Raw genomic sequence first — 16,398 nt, 5'->3', positions numbered from 1 at the left:
AGTTAACCACCTGTAATAGAGATACCCTTCTCTTAAAAGACCTGCTTATGAACACCTTGCAGCTTTGTTCAAATCGCAATGCACTTGATGTCGGCGTTTAGGGCTTGAAAACGGACACCTTTCAACGGCTACACTCAGCATCAAAGGCCAACACTGGCCCCCTTGTCATAAAATGGCCTGCTCTGGTTACTCTCTGTTTGACTTTCCAGCCAGTTTGTCACCGTCCTGATTCATGCGTTTCATCTGAAAGAGGTTTCTTGTTGTCCCGGCAGTGAAATATTACAAAAGTTCAATCATTCTGCCTCGGGCCCGTTGCACAAGAATAGATGGAGCACTTGAGCAGGTGAGCTGGTTTTACTGCAGAGGGAACAGTGTTTTTTTTCCTTTTTTTTGCAGGGTCAAAAAACAAGGTTAAAATGAATGTGTTGTTTAAAGAAGAACGGATCAAAATGACTCGGTAGAATCGGTGACTTCATAACAAAAAGGCTTTTTAGGAAAGACTTAAGGAGCAGTCTGGTTTGCTCTGTGACCTACATCATACCTCTTTCTCTTTCTGTTTCTCCCCAAAGTGTTTCTCTCCCTTTCTGTCTCTTTCTCTAGCGGTGTGTCATGACCAGAAACTAAGGATGAGAACAGGGAAAACTGATAAGAAATGTCTATCTGAAGCAAACAAATGCAAGTATGATAAAAATGTGGAGGCTTAGGCAGAAGGTAGGAAAGTAGAGGGTGTGTTCGTGTCTGTATTTTCCCATCCTGCTTTATAGTATCCACCGCCAGTCACTCCCTCCCTCCCTCCCTTGTTTACCCATCTCCCCGTGGAAGCACAGAGTGTGGTGAAGGCAGCGGGCGATCCACCTGCCAGGACTGCAGGGCTGCAGGGGCCACACCAGCGTCAAGTCAGATAAAGGATGTTTAAGTCAGCAGGTTCATTGAAAACCACTTGTGTGGAAAGAACTCCCGGACAGGCACGTACTTGATCGGGAGCTGGAGATGTAGGACCGCTCCGAGCAGAGCGCCCTGAGAGAGGAGGGGAAAGGTCACTCACACACAGATAGAGCCAGACATAACTCAGGGCTGAGGTGGGTACTCTGTTTAGTGGAGGAGGACAAGTACAAAGAGGATGTGGTTGATAGAAGTTATTGGATTTTTGGTTTACACTCTATGCCCTTTAAAAAAAAAGCAGAATTTGTTCTTTTTTACGTTGAAATTACCCTACTTTCTTAAATCAAAAAGATTGATGGCGGCTTTGGCTCTTATTTAAGAATCATTGTGTTGTCCATTACTGATGATTTAAGTTGTATTTAACTTTTCTTTATTTAAACTAATGCTGTAACCAGATTGTTATCCCCTAAAAAAACAAGAACCAAGTAATAAGGGTTTTCTATTCACAAGGTTAACCACAGTTAAGACTGCTACCATTTAATCACAAGGGCCTGAGTCATTGACAGACGACCTATTCTGTCTTTTTTTTATTTAGGATTAGGTATGAGGATTTTGTTCTTTGTACAGAAAACGGCCTCAGAGCAGATTTCATGGGCAAAAACAACTCGCAGTTATCTGATACATAGAATCAGATGGAGTATAAATAAACTACAGTGCCAGTCGTAGTCAATCAATACTATAATGTGGCCTAAAATAGCCATACATTTATTTATTCAGCATTTCTCCTAATTTTCTCCTCTCATACGCTGCACTACAAGGTTTAAGGACAACAACATACTTGCAGATTATAAATGCATTGGCGGAGATCCTTCCCCTTCTCGGAATCAGTCGATGGTCATTTGTGGTGAAATCGTACCCCTGCAGAATGCAAGTACAACATCGCAGTCCAACCTAAGGCTAATAATGAACGGACAAGAAAATCTATTCAAATGACCATGTGGTTCCATTCCTGCTTTGTTTCCTCGTTCTGACAAAGTTAAAGGAAATGCAAGTTGAAATATTAATTTCGACCAGACATTGAAGACAGACATTGAAGTTAAATATCAACTACAGGATAAACATTCTTTCCTTGAAAGCAAATAAGTCAGTCGTATAATGAAACTGAATCCACAAACACTGTCAACCTGGTGCTTATTCAAATACCTTGAAGGAGAATAAGAATAAATCTTAAAAAAAATGTCTTTCCTTCTCATATTTTAAAGGCTATCTTCATGAGGGAGTTCAATTCTTCATGAGAAAACTACAATGTTATCCCGTTTGACATATGAGCTTAGTGAGTTGGCTATACCTAGGCCTCGTGTACTAAAGAGTCAAAAACTCATTCTTCAAAACTGGCTTTTTTTTCCAAGAGCACACAATTGGGTACTTTGACACTGGTGAACTCCCCTAAAGAACCATCAATCATCTCACTGCCGCAGAGGTTTTTCCCTTTGTGGGATTAGTTTCGTGTTGGTTGTACAGCCTTTGGGCACATTGTGGTTATCCGCTCAGATATGTAATCATTCACACAATTCTGTTATGCTGTAAAAAGATAAAAATATGTCATGGTTATCATAAAAAAATGCTTTATTGTGGCTGCTATCGCGGAAAAATATCAAATATCTCTGATGCATCGAAGTGCGGAGCTCCCAGCAAAACTGCAGATTCACTTCCAGGCAGCCGAGTACTTGATGCTATGCGGATAACAGCGTGGAAATGATGCGTGCATTGTGTTATGGTGGAACGGTGGTGGATAAAAGGCCTATTTTTCAGCCCATCATCATGTGGGTAGCCATAATCCTCTCTGCCCTCCTCCCTATGAGTCCAGAGAAAACAGAGCAGTCGTGTACATGTGTGTGTGTTCCAATGTGTAGGATGTTTCCCCTCACTTTTATCAGATAGGGGAGTCTGATGGGCTGTTGTTCTACAGTGTGTGGGCTGTGGTCATCACGGCTTGGTAAAGGTCATCTCTTACTCTTTTTTCCTCCCAATTTCTCGCCTCACATCCCCTGCCCACAACATGCGTCTGTATCTAGGGTGGGTCCTCTCGTCCTACGCGTCCAAACAGCGCTATCATGGCCAGGCCCCTTGTTCATTCATCAGCTCTGTCTCTGTCTCAGACTGTGTGGGTGTGTCGGGAGCTGGGGACCCTCTCCTTTCCCTCACCCTGCTCTCTCTCCTGCCCACCCACTGTCTGTCTGCTGACGTGGCCCGGGGTCGTTGCGGACCCTGGCCCTCGGGCCCCTGCGCTTGTATATGTGTGAGTCGGTGGCCCCTCCCCTCCCCGCGGCGTTATCGGTGGGATCTGCGTCTGTCTGTGTCTGCCAGGGCCGCTAGACGCAGGAGGAAACAGGATGCGAGAGGATCAACTGTAATCTCACAGCGCGCTTTGTTCCACACAATCCCAGGCCGATCACTGTATTCTCTACACGCAGGCCGCCACTGGACATTTACATGTGCCAACAATCACACCGCTACTGGCCCACTTAGGTGAGAGCGAGAGCTAGTGGGTTTGAGGCAAAGAGACACTGGTAGGAGGAAGAGGATGTGAAGAGACCTGGGCTTTATTTGAGGGTTTGATGAACATCAGCGAATATGGAAATGTTAGGTCTGGAGGTTTCTGTTGTAATGAGAAAGGAAACATGTCATCAGTGGCATATTTGACTCGCTGATTATAGTGATGAGGATAATGATGTCTACAATGATATGGTGTGGGATTGATATATATCTCGGTAAATATGTTTCCATTGAAGATGAAACAAAGTCAAATGGGATTGAAATTGAGGAAAATCCTTAACTCTGTCCTCAAATGAACTTGATGATTACCGTGTTGGGCACATACTGTACAGGCCTACATTTCCAAATCTGAGCAGGTGAGGTCCTGATTCGTTCTCATTATTAGGATGAAAGAGTGGGAAGCAGATTTGTGCCTGTTTTAGCAAGTCTCGGTATTCAGTCGAAAAGCTTTATCTCCACCTCAGGGAGATCAGGGAAGAAAAAGGATGCTTTTGAGATGTTAGCCCAATTTTCTATGCCTGGGAGGCAGCTTACTTAAATTCTCAGCATTTAATACCGGCAACGTTAAATACCCTCATAATTGTTTTAGCTTTACAGCTCAAAGCCCTCCTTATTATATGAATCAAACTCGGGACCCTACAGTAAGCGGCTGTGCCAAAGCGTGTCACTTCCCCAGCTCCATGATGTGAGTACACTGAGAATGTGGAGCCTAGTTCTGGTAAAACAATATTATTTTATTGTACAGGAACAAGACTGTGCTAATTCCTCAAGCTGCAAACCTCACAGACCACAAACTTTTTCTATAATTTGCTGGGAGCATATGTTCATAGCAACGGTACATAAAGCGGAACGGAAAACAGTAGTAGAGTACGCATTAGTCAGTTCAGTGATTGGTATACAAAGCAAGGGGTTTTCCTCCAATTTTCTTCCCCTTCCATGGGGCCCTGGAGACACTGTTCCAGCGCCATCAAGGCATTGGTTAGAGCTTGTTTTTCAGTGTTTTGGGTGTCATAACTTTATTATATATGTACAGTGTGGAAAAATATTTTTTTGAATAGTTTTCAAGAAGTTATACATACAATTAGTGCTACGAAACGCCTCAAAGTATCTCAGATTTTTTATTTGATTCCATTTTTGCTGACGTTCTTTTCTTCGTATTAAGCATTTATCTTGCTCTATAGTTTTTTATCATTTTTTTTAAGAGCAGTGACTTCCTTGGCTTTAGGGTTTTCACTTCATCAGGAAAGTGGAAGTGCAGCAAGGCAGAAAGAGTAGCCAGAATAAGTTAGTTTGAAGTCAGTGAAGCTCCAGAAACAGTCATCTTAACTACTATCTCTCTATCCACCTTGAAAATGGGTAATTGGGGCCGAGTGGTGGTGAGTTTGGGGAATGTTTTGCTGCTGTGTCCTCTAGAAGAAAAGATTAAGTTTCCTGTACTGTTTTTTTTTTAACTTCAGTCAACATCAGCACAAGTGTAAAGACCCCCAGCCACCAGCAGGTGACACTTTTCCCTTTGTTCACTGTAGTGCCATTTGTCTGTGACAGGATGTCTTTGTGCTTAATGGATATGAAGCTCTGAAACTTCAGTGTATCGTTGAGTTGTTGAGATGTCATTTCTTATGCAATCCAACCCTCCACTGTCCCCGGGGTGTGAGTGCATGTCCGGGATGAGGGGGCCTTTAAAAAGCTTTCCCCTTCACTGCTCCACCAACAGGCTTGGCTTGTGTGGAGAGGCCATTCAACTGCACTGCTGGGCTCTGCCTCTCTCTCTCTGTGTGTGTGTGTGTGTGTGTGTGTGTGTGTGTGTGTGTGTGTGTGTGTGTGTGTGTGTGTGTGTGTGTGTGTGTGTTCCTGTTGCTTGGCAAGACCACCACCAGTATTCCAGCCTAAACTACTTCTCTCAAGCCCTTTTCATCAGCTGAATTTCTTCCCCTCCCCTCTTACTGTATCCGGTCCCCCTCCCCTTTGCCGAAATAAAGTTGTATCTGTGCTGAATTGTAAATCATCAGCTTTCTTCAGTGCTTCTTGTGGCTTAGTATACTGACTATACAAATAATGCTGAACAAGCAATAGATATACAATAGCTTCTCTTAACAGGTGAGTTTGGTCATCATAGTAACCACAAAATACAAAATAGTTTTCTGAAATGAGGTATGTATATGCTGTTTGCTGTACATTTGTCGTTTCACCATCTAGAAAAAAGACACAACAAAACTGACTTTGAGTTTATTTTGTGGATAGAGCAGTGGCCTGTAGCCTTGTGTTTAAGTCCCTACAATATATCTTTGCCCTTTTCTCTCTTGTCAGCAACATAGCCTAACCATGTCCTGTTGAGGTTCAGCGGCAGTGTTACTACATCAGCTAGCCTTTGCTACACCAGCACTGCCCGTAAAGTATCATCGGTTGTAAATCTCCTGTGCTGTGTCATGTTAAATCGTCTAGCGGTGTGCCTGCCTCCGGCTATAAACACAGATTGCCATTTTAGCGGCAAGCCGCTACATGCAGAGATTTCTTTTTGTGTCCCAGTTTCAGCCGAGGGTCCAAAGTGGTTTGGTCAGTTAATGTGAAGGCCAAGGCATTCTGAGCCAGGAGCTTTCATTACATCTCTGGTTTTAGTCACTTGCTTGTTTTTTAAGGCTTGTACCTGTTTTAAGTGTAGCTGGACTGATCTTCTTCCTCCCTACTTTCTTGGATAGTGTAGCAGACACTTGCCACTAAACTCCATTAGACATCTGGTTTAATATTGCTCCATTCTTCTCCTCTGGATGTTTCCAAGTTCATTGAGGTTTTTTTGGTCACTCCAATTTTCCACTGGCAGCTAGCGAGGCTATCCCAGGGTGGTTCCTCCTGGAGGGGTTTCAGGACTCTGGGGCCAGGCTCTGCTGGGCTTTCAGCGGCTGTGATGGGTGCTTTTTCTCCTCCGCTTTTCATCAACCACACGGCTGTTAAGCAAAGCAGGGCCTTTTTCCTGAGGGCACGGGTGTAAAACGATGCTGCACGCACAACATCCGACACAAGACAACAGAGCATTGTTTCCTTGTTGTGGTCATATTTATGAATTTGTTTTGTTCAGTGAACAACCTTTGAGCCCTGAAATAGTTTGACTAGAGTTCAAGCATAACTCTGCATTTGTATGGAGGGAAAGTTTTGATTGTAGTTTATATGTTTTTAATATTAAGATTCGTCATACATAATGTGATTGAATAGGCAAGAGACAGATTGAATGCTCCATTCACAAGGATATATATACCCAGCAGACAACATATTTAAAACATCTGATTTCCGATGTTCTTTGGTTCATTGCACAATGAAAAAAGAGGGTCTTGATCGCACAGTTCCATGGCTTGTGTAATTGGCTTTCATTATGGCCATGCAGAGCCTCGGCATTGCCAGACCCACCAGGGGGTGACAACCAGTACAAGCCCCGTCATCATCATTTTCCCCATGAGCAGCACAACTCAATGGGCCCAGAAATGGGCGAGCATCTACGGCTCAGGGAACCACCCTTTCTCTGGAAACTGCCTTTATCCTGTTTTAAACATTACAGTGACGCTCTGTTTGTGCAAATGTGTTTTTAACAGTGTATGTGTGTGAGGGTGGAGGGCGGTGTGAGCGTGTTGTGTATTTTTATTATGTGGCCGGTCACTGAGGATTTCCGTGCATATGAATGCGTGTGAATGCATTTACATTATGGTTGCGCGCCTCCATCTGTGCATGTGTGTGAGGTGGGGGCAGCAGATTGTTACCACAAGCTGGTGGGGCACAGCTCTGCTGCTAACCAAAGGAGCAAGTGGTTGTGAGTCAGTCCCCACCAGGCAAACCTGTGGCCGTGGTATTAGCTCTGCAGCACCAGTGCCAAGATAGGAAATTAACAGTGGCTTTGGGTGAAAACGTCTGTGAGAGTTCACAAAATGCCCCTGAGACTAGAATAAGAGGTGCAAAAAAAAAATCCCTCGGAAGAAAGAAGAGGAAATGAAATATAAAAGCTGCACTTAGGCACGGAATATGTAGTGCAAAAAGAGCAATAAAATTAGGCAATAGGCAAATATAAACCAGAACAGATAAGTACATTTTACTATTCTGCTTAATGCGAAGCAGTCATACCAAGGCAAGACTCCAGCTAATGCTAGCAGCCTTGGCTCTATCTGACCGCACTGTCTGGGCCCATTAACTTAGTTAAAATAAGCAAAGATTTTACGCCTAGTAACTTTATAAAATTGTTAAAAGTTTATTTGGTCAGGGAAAATTACACAGGCCATACTGAGGCATTTTTGTGTTTTATTTCCTTATAATTTCCACTTTATTGATGTACTTTGCTGCTGCAGATGTAAACATTTCCTCCATTTGCTCATTTTGGGATATTATTTTGGTTTTTGGTCGACACGAATGTGGGTGCGCCTGCAGTGTCTGACGGTTTATTTATTGTAGGTACTGAATGTTTTGCAGCTCCCTTATGCACGCAGAAAGTTTTGTATATTTGTTTAAACTCCATTAATTTAAAAATGTAAATATGTCTCACAGGACATGTTTTAGCATGTTACAGCCAAATAGTTCAATACAGTGGATTATGATTTAACTTGATTATACTCAGGCATAACTCATCATAATTCTTCACATTCTATGACAGTTTGTCCTACTAGATGCTACTAGAATTACAAACAACTTATCAAATAAGGTTTTAAATAGCCTTTGCTTTTCACACCCAACTCGTCTGCATCTTGCGTGCAGTGACATCAGGTTATAATGTCCAGAACACTGGAGTTACTGTTTGGATCTGACGTAATAAAGTGGAGTTTGTTTGCCAAACTGTTCTGACAAGCTTCTTGGCTGTTTCTGTGAAAGCCATTGAGGAAATTATAAATTATCAAGGAGCTTTTGGTTGTCTGAAGTGCAGAAAAATGCATTTTACCTAGATAGATCCAAATAATTGCAACAGAGTACATTACACAACATACATCAAAAGACATTCCTCTCTGCTCTGCGGTTAACCTTGTTTCTGCTGCTCGGCCGCTTCCAGATTACTGCCAGTTGAAGGAAGACTGAGGTTGTAATAGCCCACAGTCTGTTTTAGACCAGGGGAGGCAGGCCTCTGCAGCCATCAGGAGAGTATAGAGAACTCTGAGATATTTAGAAAGAGAAACGAGTGGTATGGCATGGGTACTGTCATCAACCTTGATGGTACCTAAATGTACTAAAAATACTTTTTTATCTTAAATCCATCATTTATTCCAAAGGACTTTTATTTGATTACATGATTCTGTGAGAAAAACGTGAAAAGCGTAAAAAATAAAGTTGATATATCAACAACGATTTTGGAAATCTAAGTCATCTTTTAGGTCATTTATAAAGGAAAATGTGGAGCATTTGCTGGTTCAACCCTCCTAAAAATATGAGAATTTGGAGCATTATATAATTCTTTTTTGGAGACATCACATTGAGTTCTGGTGTTTTCACTAAACAAAACAAATAATCAATTATCCTCGCTTCCAAAGGACTTAATCATTCAAATGTATATCTAACATGTGTTATTAATAGTAGAAGCAGACTGTATAAGAGCTGCGTCATACTTTTGCCTGATGTTATGCATGTTGCATTGTAACCGGTTGCATAAGCCAAAGCAGATTCAATTTTTCTAACTCATATTTTACTTGATCATCACACATTTAAAAAAAAAAAAATTTGTTTAATGAGATTTCCACACAGTAATGTTTAGGAATAACACACAGCACAGGTCAAATGTAATCTCCTGTTTGAGTTTAGCTCTTAATCTTATCGTGTGCAGTCTTGGTTGTGGCTCTTGCCCCTCAGATAGTCTCCCTTCTCATCAGTGAGCATGAGGCAGTCAGACCTGCAGTCAGACCTGCAGTCAGACCTGCAGTCAGACCTGCAGTCAGACCTGCAGTCAGACCTGCAGTCAGACCTGCAGTCAGACCTGCAGTCAGACCTGCAGTCAGACCTGCAGTCAGACCTGCAGTCAGACCTGCAGTCAGACCTGCAGCGCCCAGCTGTTCGCAGTGTGGGCAGCAGTACAAGGTGCTCCTGTGGAGGAATTCAGCACTTTGGACAGCACCTAGACCAGCTCTCCCCACGTTGGAATTCCAACACTGCACTCTTGCAGGCTGGGCCCAAGGACTTTGCGGTCGGAAATTTGACCACATTTCCACCAAGGTGCAGGAGGAAGGCTGTTTGGGAGAGGGAAGGAGACGTTGGTAGCTTATCTAGAGGATGGAGCAGACTTGAAGTTTCTGTGCGATTTATCAAGGTCAACATTTTCTGCTGCAACTCATAATGTGACTGGAGTGCTGCGTTGCTGTACTGAAGTTGAGCATGGTCAACATTAAAAATGACTTATATGTTTACAATATTATTAAAACATGCTAAAATTCTCACTTAAACATCTTTGGAAGCTTTTTTAATGTGATGTACAAAATATGTCTGGGTTTAAGGTTCACAGAACCACGTAGGATGGATAGCTGTGATATGTTTACATGTGTGTTAGGAATTAGCAAAAGGGCTGATTCAAAAGCTTAATTGTGGCATTTTTCATGATCTGCTTATTGCTTCTATCTTATTTAATTCCAGTATTCCTTAAATGAAGTCCTTTTCGTCCTCTTTCAGGCAGTCGGGAAGCAGCGTTCACCTACGCCATCACAGCGGCGGGGGTGGCCCACGCCATCACAGCAGCCTGTAGCCAGGGTAACCTGAGCCAGTGCGGCTGCGACCGGGAGAAGCAGGGCTACAACAACCAGGAGGAAGGCTGGAAGTGGGGCGGCTGCTCGGCCGACATCAAGTACGGGATCGAGTTCTCTCGCCGCTTCGTGGATGCCCGCGAGATTAAAAAGACGCCGCGCCGCCTGATGAACTTGCATAACAATGAAGCAGGGAGAAAGGTAAAGAGGTTTTTGGTAATCCCAGATGTTATTCAAACGTAAGCAACAGCCAAGCCCTTTTAATACAAACATGTGGATATTTGGAAATTGAGCAACTTATTAAATCTTTTAAGAATAATGAACCATTTTAAAGGGTATTTCTAATGTATTATTTCATTTGGATCAAATATGAAGGTAACTGCTGAAATCCAGGATTGTGGTTAGATCAGATAGTAGTCAGAAAGGGCAAACAAATTAAAGTTATTTCGCTTTCAGTTAAAACCTTCCATCAAAGTGTACTTTCAGACTTTCATGTACTTTTTCAGATTTCCCGTGTATCCCTTTTATAAGCATTTAAGGCGAGCTCCATCTTGTTTTCATTAGAAAATCTAGATAATCTTGTTTGTTACAGGTTGGCCTTGGAAGATGGTTTAACTTTCTCCACTTAGTTTGTTGCTGGACTCCCAGATCTCATCAATTACTTTGGCTAGTGTAATCTTATATTGAGTGATAGAAATGATGGCTAGAAAAAACGTGCATGAGTTCAAGCATTGATGCATACATGCCTGTACTGTATGTTCCTTTGCAGAAGAGCAAACATTCCCAGATAAAGAGCTAAAAGTCACACAGTCATGTGACAAAGGACTGGGATTGAATAATCTGCTGTCTGGTGGATCACCCAGTTCAGCAGCTTGCTTTGCTTCAGCCAATTATTGACATATCTTTCCTTCTAAGAGGGCGTCTTTTATTTCTGGGCGAGTGCATTGGCAAACCTCTTCATGGACTTGTTTGTTTTCTATTAGTCATCCCAGAACATTCATGAAGGGAGGAAAAAAGAGAAAGTGTGAGAGGTAAATAAAAGAGAAAAGATGATGTTATGTTGACAAATGGATCTAATTAATAACTTGGGCTTTATCGTGTCCACTGGGGAAATGGGGCCTGGGCAACTGTTGCCAGATGGAAAGCTGCCATCCCCTTTTTCCTTTCATGGAATTATGAAGTGTAAAGTCAGGAACAGGATATTATTGCAGTTCTCTGCACAGTACCAAAACATGTCACTGCCATTTGACTGCGTCTATTCAGGGTGTGTAAGCAGGCCGACAATGCCGGTGTTAACACAGCAGACTGATAGGGTCTGTGCTACATGCCAGGGTGCTGGCATGCTGGACACTCAGGGTTGGAGTTGGCACTGTTGCTACTCTGACTCTGGGGCTCGGAAACTCAGAGTCTAAGAGGATGTGTAAAAGTCAGATTTCCTCTTTGCTGAGACAGTATAAAGCCGAAATCTCTCTTAGACTGGAAGAGGTTATTAGGGATGCAGAGGTCTGAGCTCATAGTCCATAAATGTGATTCGCATATGCATTTAGCATCTCCTCATTATTGCTTTCTGTTAACAGAAGTGCATAAGTTAGTGTTTTTCTCGCATTCTTGGCAGATACCAAACAGCTTCTGGTGGATTACCACCGGGCTTTGGACTGGAGTTCAGACTGGGATTTGCATGTAGTCTAGACCTTGACAGATCGGCATCAGATTTGGCCAACAGACACATACTGTATATACAGCACTTCCCATTCTGCTGTGATATCTTTACTGTGAAGAATAGTTTTGGTGTAGTTGTATTGATTGTGATTGCTTTCCATGTCCACTGCATGACATTTCTGTTCATTTACGTATCATGTGACAGCAAGTGGCATCGATATTTCTATAGAGAAAGAGTCAAAAAGAAAAACAAGCTGATAAAAATGATCCTGATGAGGAAGGAATTGGTTCAGCCAATGTGATCCAGCTGAGATTGTGTTTTGTAATCACTGATAAGAAGCATTGTGGAAACAGAAACCATTATTGCAAACCAATTCTGTGACTAACCGGAATGTAAGAGAACACCCAGTGAATCACCAGATCTCTTTCATCTTACACCGGCGACATGTGTTTGACGAGTGATCTTTAGATGGGAATCTGGTCATATTGGACTAATTAGTGACCGATCAGAGGCTTTGATGGACACAGTTTAAGTAAATGTTTCCATGCATCTGTCAGACTCCTTATGTTAGGCATTCCTTGTGGTTTTTGCGCTGTACATTTTTGGAAATCCTCATTCTGAATCAACATGCAAGGCGTGATTGACAGCTGACCCCGGCTTTTATGTACTGCAGTCGGGGGAGCTCATGTTTTTTCAATCAAATGGCCTAAAATCGGGAACACATGAGTCCGCAGACAAGACAGACATAGATATTGAACAACTCATGTGTACATTTCGTAAGTGTCTGATATAAATGATGAGTTGTGCTTCTGGCGAGGCGACTTGCCAGGAAAAAGCTGCACTGGAAAAATGCCCTGCCAACCAAACTTACATCTTATACAACAAAGACAAACACTTCGTTCAAGCAAGTGGGGGGATTCCTGATTTGGGTAAAAGAGTCATGTCAGGACTACTAGAGACATGTTAATATGACCCGTTCCAACTCCACTACCTCTTTCCTCATTCCCTTTGCCTTTAAGCAGAGTTCTGCAGAAAATGAAGAGGGTACATTTTTGATTTGGAGTAGGTCTTTGACTTTCCCATCGGGCAAAGGATTGACACTTAAACACTGACGACAGCGCACAATATTTCCCATATGCCGCAGGATTAGGCCTCGAAGAGAGGACATTCTGCCCTGTGCACCATATGTTGGAAATAACCTCAAAGAGAAATTAAGTCCAAGTCTGAGTAAGGGAATAACCTAAAAAAGTTGACATTATTGCATTTAAAATGACTCTTTGACTAAAAGCATCTGAATCTGTAACTGTGATCCACTTTCATGCATTGCTTTCTTCTATTCATCACATTGTTGAAGCGGTCAAATAAACCCCAAGTTTCTCGTCCAGCTGTAAACAATTGATTGATTTGTTTTGTGCAACAATTATTGACTAAATCATCTAGATTCAAATTATCCAAGATGATTGATAGTTTTACAAGAGCCATGTTTATTTTTCTCTGTCTTTGATGTGGCTTATGGAAGGTAGACAAAATTACAGGATGGAATATTACGAGTGTGTGCAATTTTCCCTCCCTCGGGGCAAGAAACTGCAAGTCATCCATGGCAGAGGATTCAGATACGCTTGGATTTGCCTACTTCTTAGAGATATGTCTCGCTCTGACCTCAAGCCAAATTTTGATTTGATTTAAGTACCTTTGGCATAAATGAATTAACAGTATGTGCTGCCAGCACAATCACCACTTAGTAAAATAATGGTTGCAGATAAGCAATGCCCCATTGGCACACAGTTGTAACACACAAAAACCTGATAAACATCTAATGGAAGTTTTTTATTGATTTTAATAAACGTAACTCACAGAAGACTTCATATGTGTACCACAATTATTTAGCTATCCATTAACAACTTTTTGTATTTGTGTTTGTAAAGTCATATCCAAGAAAATACGTAGTAGTTTACAAATATGCATTACTTACCATGTTAAGATGTAATTTATTCTACATACACATGTAATAGTTAACATGTAAAGTGATATTTACACATTTTCCTGTCAACCTGTGTGTGTGGGCCACATTCAATTTAATTTGTAACACCTTAGAACCAATCAACAAATCCAAGTAACTGGCTACACCAGTATCTAGCGATGTTTGTGGAGAGAGAATAAACGGATGCGATTGACTTACATCGATGTGTCTATAATCTAGCTATGTTTCTAATGGCACCGGGAACTAGACGCGAACAGGGGGAAAGCCTCAGAAGCTCCAGTTTTGGTTCCAATATTCCCAATCTAGCCTACCTTGTCTGAACAAACCTGTGAACTGAGCACCAAGGACATTGTTTTTGTAAAGACACATTTCTTTTAAATGTTCTTTTTCAAACAAGTTTGGAGTCCAATTTCATGTCCATATTTGCTGCAGTTTTACAAATTTTTTGTTTCTTCTATTTCTCTCCAGGTACTAGAAGAAAGGATGAAGCTAGAGTGCAAGTGCCACGGCGTCTCGGGCTCCTGCACCACCAAAACGTGTTGGACTACCCTTCCCAAGTTCCGAGAGATTGGCTACCTACTCAAGGACAAGTACAACGAAGCCGTGCACGTGGAGGTGGTCCGGGCTAGCCGACTGCGCCAGCCCACTCACCTCAAGGTGAAGCAGACTCAGGGCTACCGCAAGCCCATGGAGACAGACCTCGTCTACATCGAGAGGTCGCCCAACTACTGCGAGGAGGACACAGCCACGGGGAGCGTGGGCACCCAGGGGCGCCTGTGCAACCGCACCTCGCCACATACAGACGGCTGCGACCTCATGTGCTGTGGGCGGGGCTACAATACACACCAGTACACCAAAGTGTGGCAGTGCAACTGTAAGTTCCAATGGTGCTGCTTTGTCAAGTGCAACACGTGCAGTGAGAGGACGGAGGTGTTTACCTGCAAATAAGGACGCAAGGAACTCAGTGCCAGGAAGCGAGGCGCCAAGGACAAGCTGAATGAGGAAGACTCGAACGAGCGAGATAAAAGTGTGACGTGGACCAGTGAGAGATTTTGAAATAAAGGAATGGAATTTACACTACCAGCTCTTCATGGCATCGTTTTGCACAGCAGAAACTATCTTATTTCTTTTCAGAAAGTAAATGCTAAATATCCGTAGGTAATACCCCAGAACTTTACTGTTGCATAGAGATTGTGCTCATGTACTGATGTATCCACAGTGAAGTTGGGACTACAGGTAATGAATGAGGCCGGTGTGAACTCTGGGATTTGTAATTGTTAAATTCATAGGAGACTCAGAGAGGAAACACAGTAACCTGGGAGTTGATCAAAATGACAGCAGCTGATGCGGGGTGACTGGAACAGATTCGTCAAGTCCTTGATTGAAAACTTTTTAAGGGTTTTGTCTTATTTTCAAAAAAAGTGAATCTTGACACGAATGAACCCCCCAAATTGGCTGGGGCTTATGTTGGAGGTTTTGTAGACATGAAGAACATTTTGTAAGTATGGTGCGTTGGGGTGCGCCAAAATCTGAGTGGAGAACTCTGTTAAACCCTCTGCTGCCAACTGGAATATGGTGGAGTATGTTAGTTTTCCAGTCACACTGGAACTGTCTGTTCTGAACACTGAAAATAAATTGTTTATTTATGTTATAGTATCTTAAAACGAAGCACTAACGGGTAGAGATGTCTTTTTTTGTACTAAGTTTAAAGAAAAATACTTTTTAGAAACTCTGACTGAAAATGTGTGTCTATTAGAAAATGACCCCCCAATCCCTAAAACACTTTATATTTTCTTTAAAAAAAAGAAAGAAAAAAGGTTTCATTGCTACTGGTGTGTTGTCAACAAAAACGTCATTACAGTGTGTTTCACATTCAAAAACCTTGGTTCTTTTTTACTGTAGCAAACTTTGTTTGTAGTCCTTTCCCCCCCAAGCAGTAATATATATTTGGATGCTTTTGCAATTTCAGTTGATAGACAGTAGCAAGAAAACTCCTTTAACTGCAGAGATCCTTCCTCAATCTATTAAACACAAAGCTGACATGTTGCTGGATGTGTTGTTGAGTGCTGCACTGATATTTTCTACTCAGATACGACTCATGAGAACTAAATAAACTCCCATTTGACTCAGTTTGGCAGTTTATTGATAAAATATTGGTTGGAGTTGAACCAGTCTACCTTTAACTTAAAGGGATATACGGAAAGTGTATTTCAAAGTGTGATTAGTTGAATGATAATTAATTACAACAACCCACCCATGCATATTATAGCAGAGATATCAAAACCCAAAGATGTTGAACCTGCTTTGCTGCCGGAAGATCATTTATAGTTAAAAGTATCCACTTTTTCTCTTAACACAATGCTTGGTCTGATGGTTGTCACTCATATTTGTTCTGCTTAAAGGATAATTCCACTTTGTTACAATTTGTTTTCAAAGTTTTGGAGACTATATCCATCAGTTAGCCCATACTCACCAAATGCTTCTATATCTGGGAATATGGTGATACAACGATGTAGGTTTCAACTCTACAGCAAGTACAGTGGGTCAAAGCTTAAGCAGTCAACTGTTGCCTTTGCTCTCTCTTTGAAATGACTTTGGAAAACCTCCTTTTTCAGGGATGTCTCTTCCTT

At 42.1% G+C, this 16,398-nt stretch overlaps 1 protein-coding gene across 2 annotated transcripts in view; it reads left to right on the top strand.

Moving 5' to 3' along the window:
- The window catches only part of wnt7bb (wingless-type MMTV integration site family, member 7Bb), a 28,791-nt gene extending 12,893 nt beyond the window's left edge, over positions 1–15,898 (top strand). For both annotated transcript variants that reach the window (XM_034149484.1, XM_034149483.1), the window contains 2 exons: positions 10,057–10,328; positions 14,237–15,898. In XM_034149484.1, the coding sequence (XP_034005375.1) occupies positions 10,057–10,328; positions 14,237–14,716 (752 nt within the window). In that variant the 3' untranslated portion in view covers positions 14,717–15,898. The remainder of the gene's footprint in view (positions 1–10,056; positions 10,329–14,236) is intronic.
- Positions 15,899–16,398: the final 500 nt, after the last annotated feature.

Source organism: Trematomus bernacchii, unplaced genomic scaffold, assembly GCF_902827165.1.
Source record: "Trematomus bernacchii unplaced genomic scaffold, fTreBer1.1, whole genome shotgun sequence".
Classification (NCBI taxonomy): Eukaryota; Metazoa; Chordata; class Actinopteri; order Perciformes; family Nototheniidae; genus Trematomus; species Trematomus bernacchii.
This window is presented reverse-complemented; position numbering and strand designations above follow the sequence as displayed.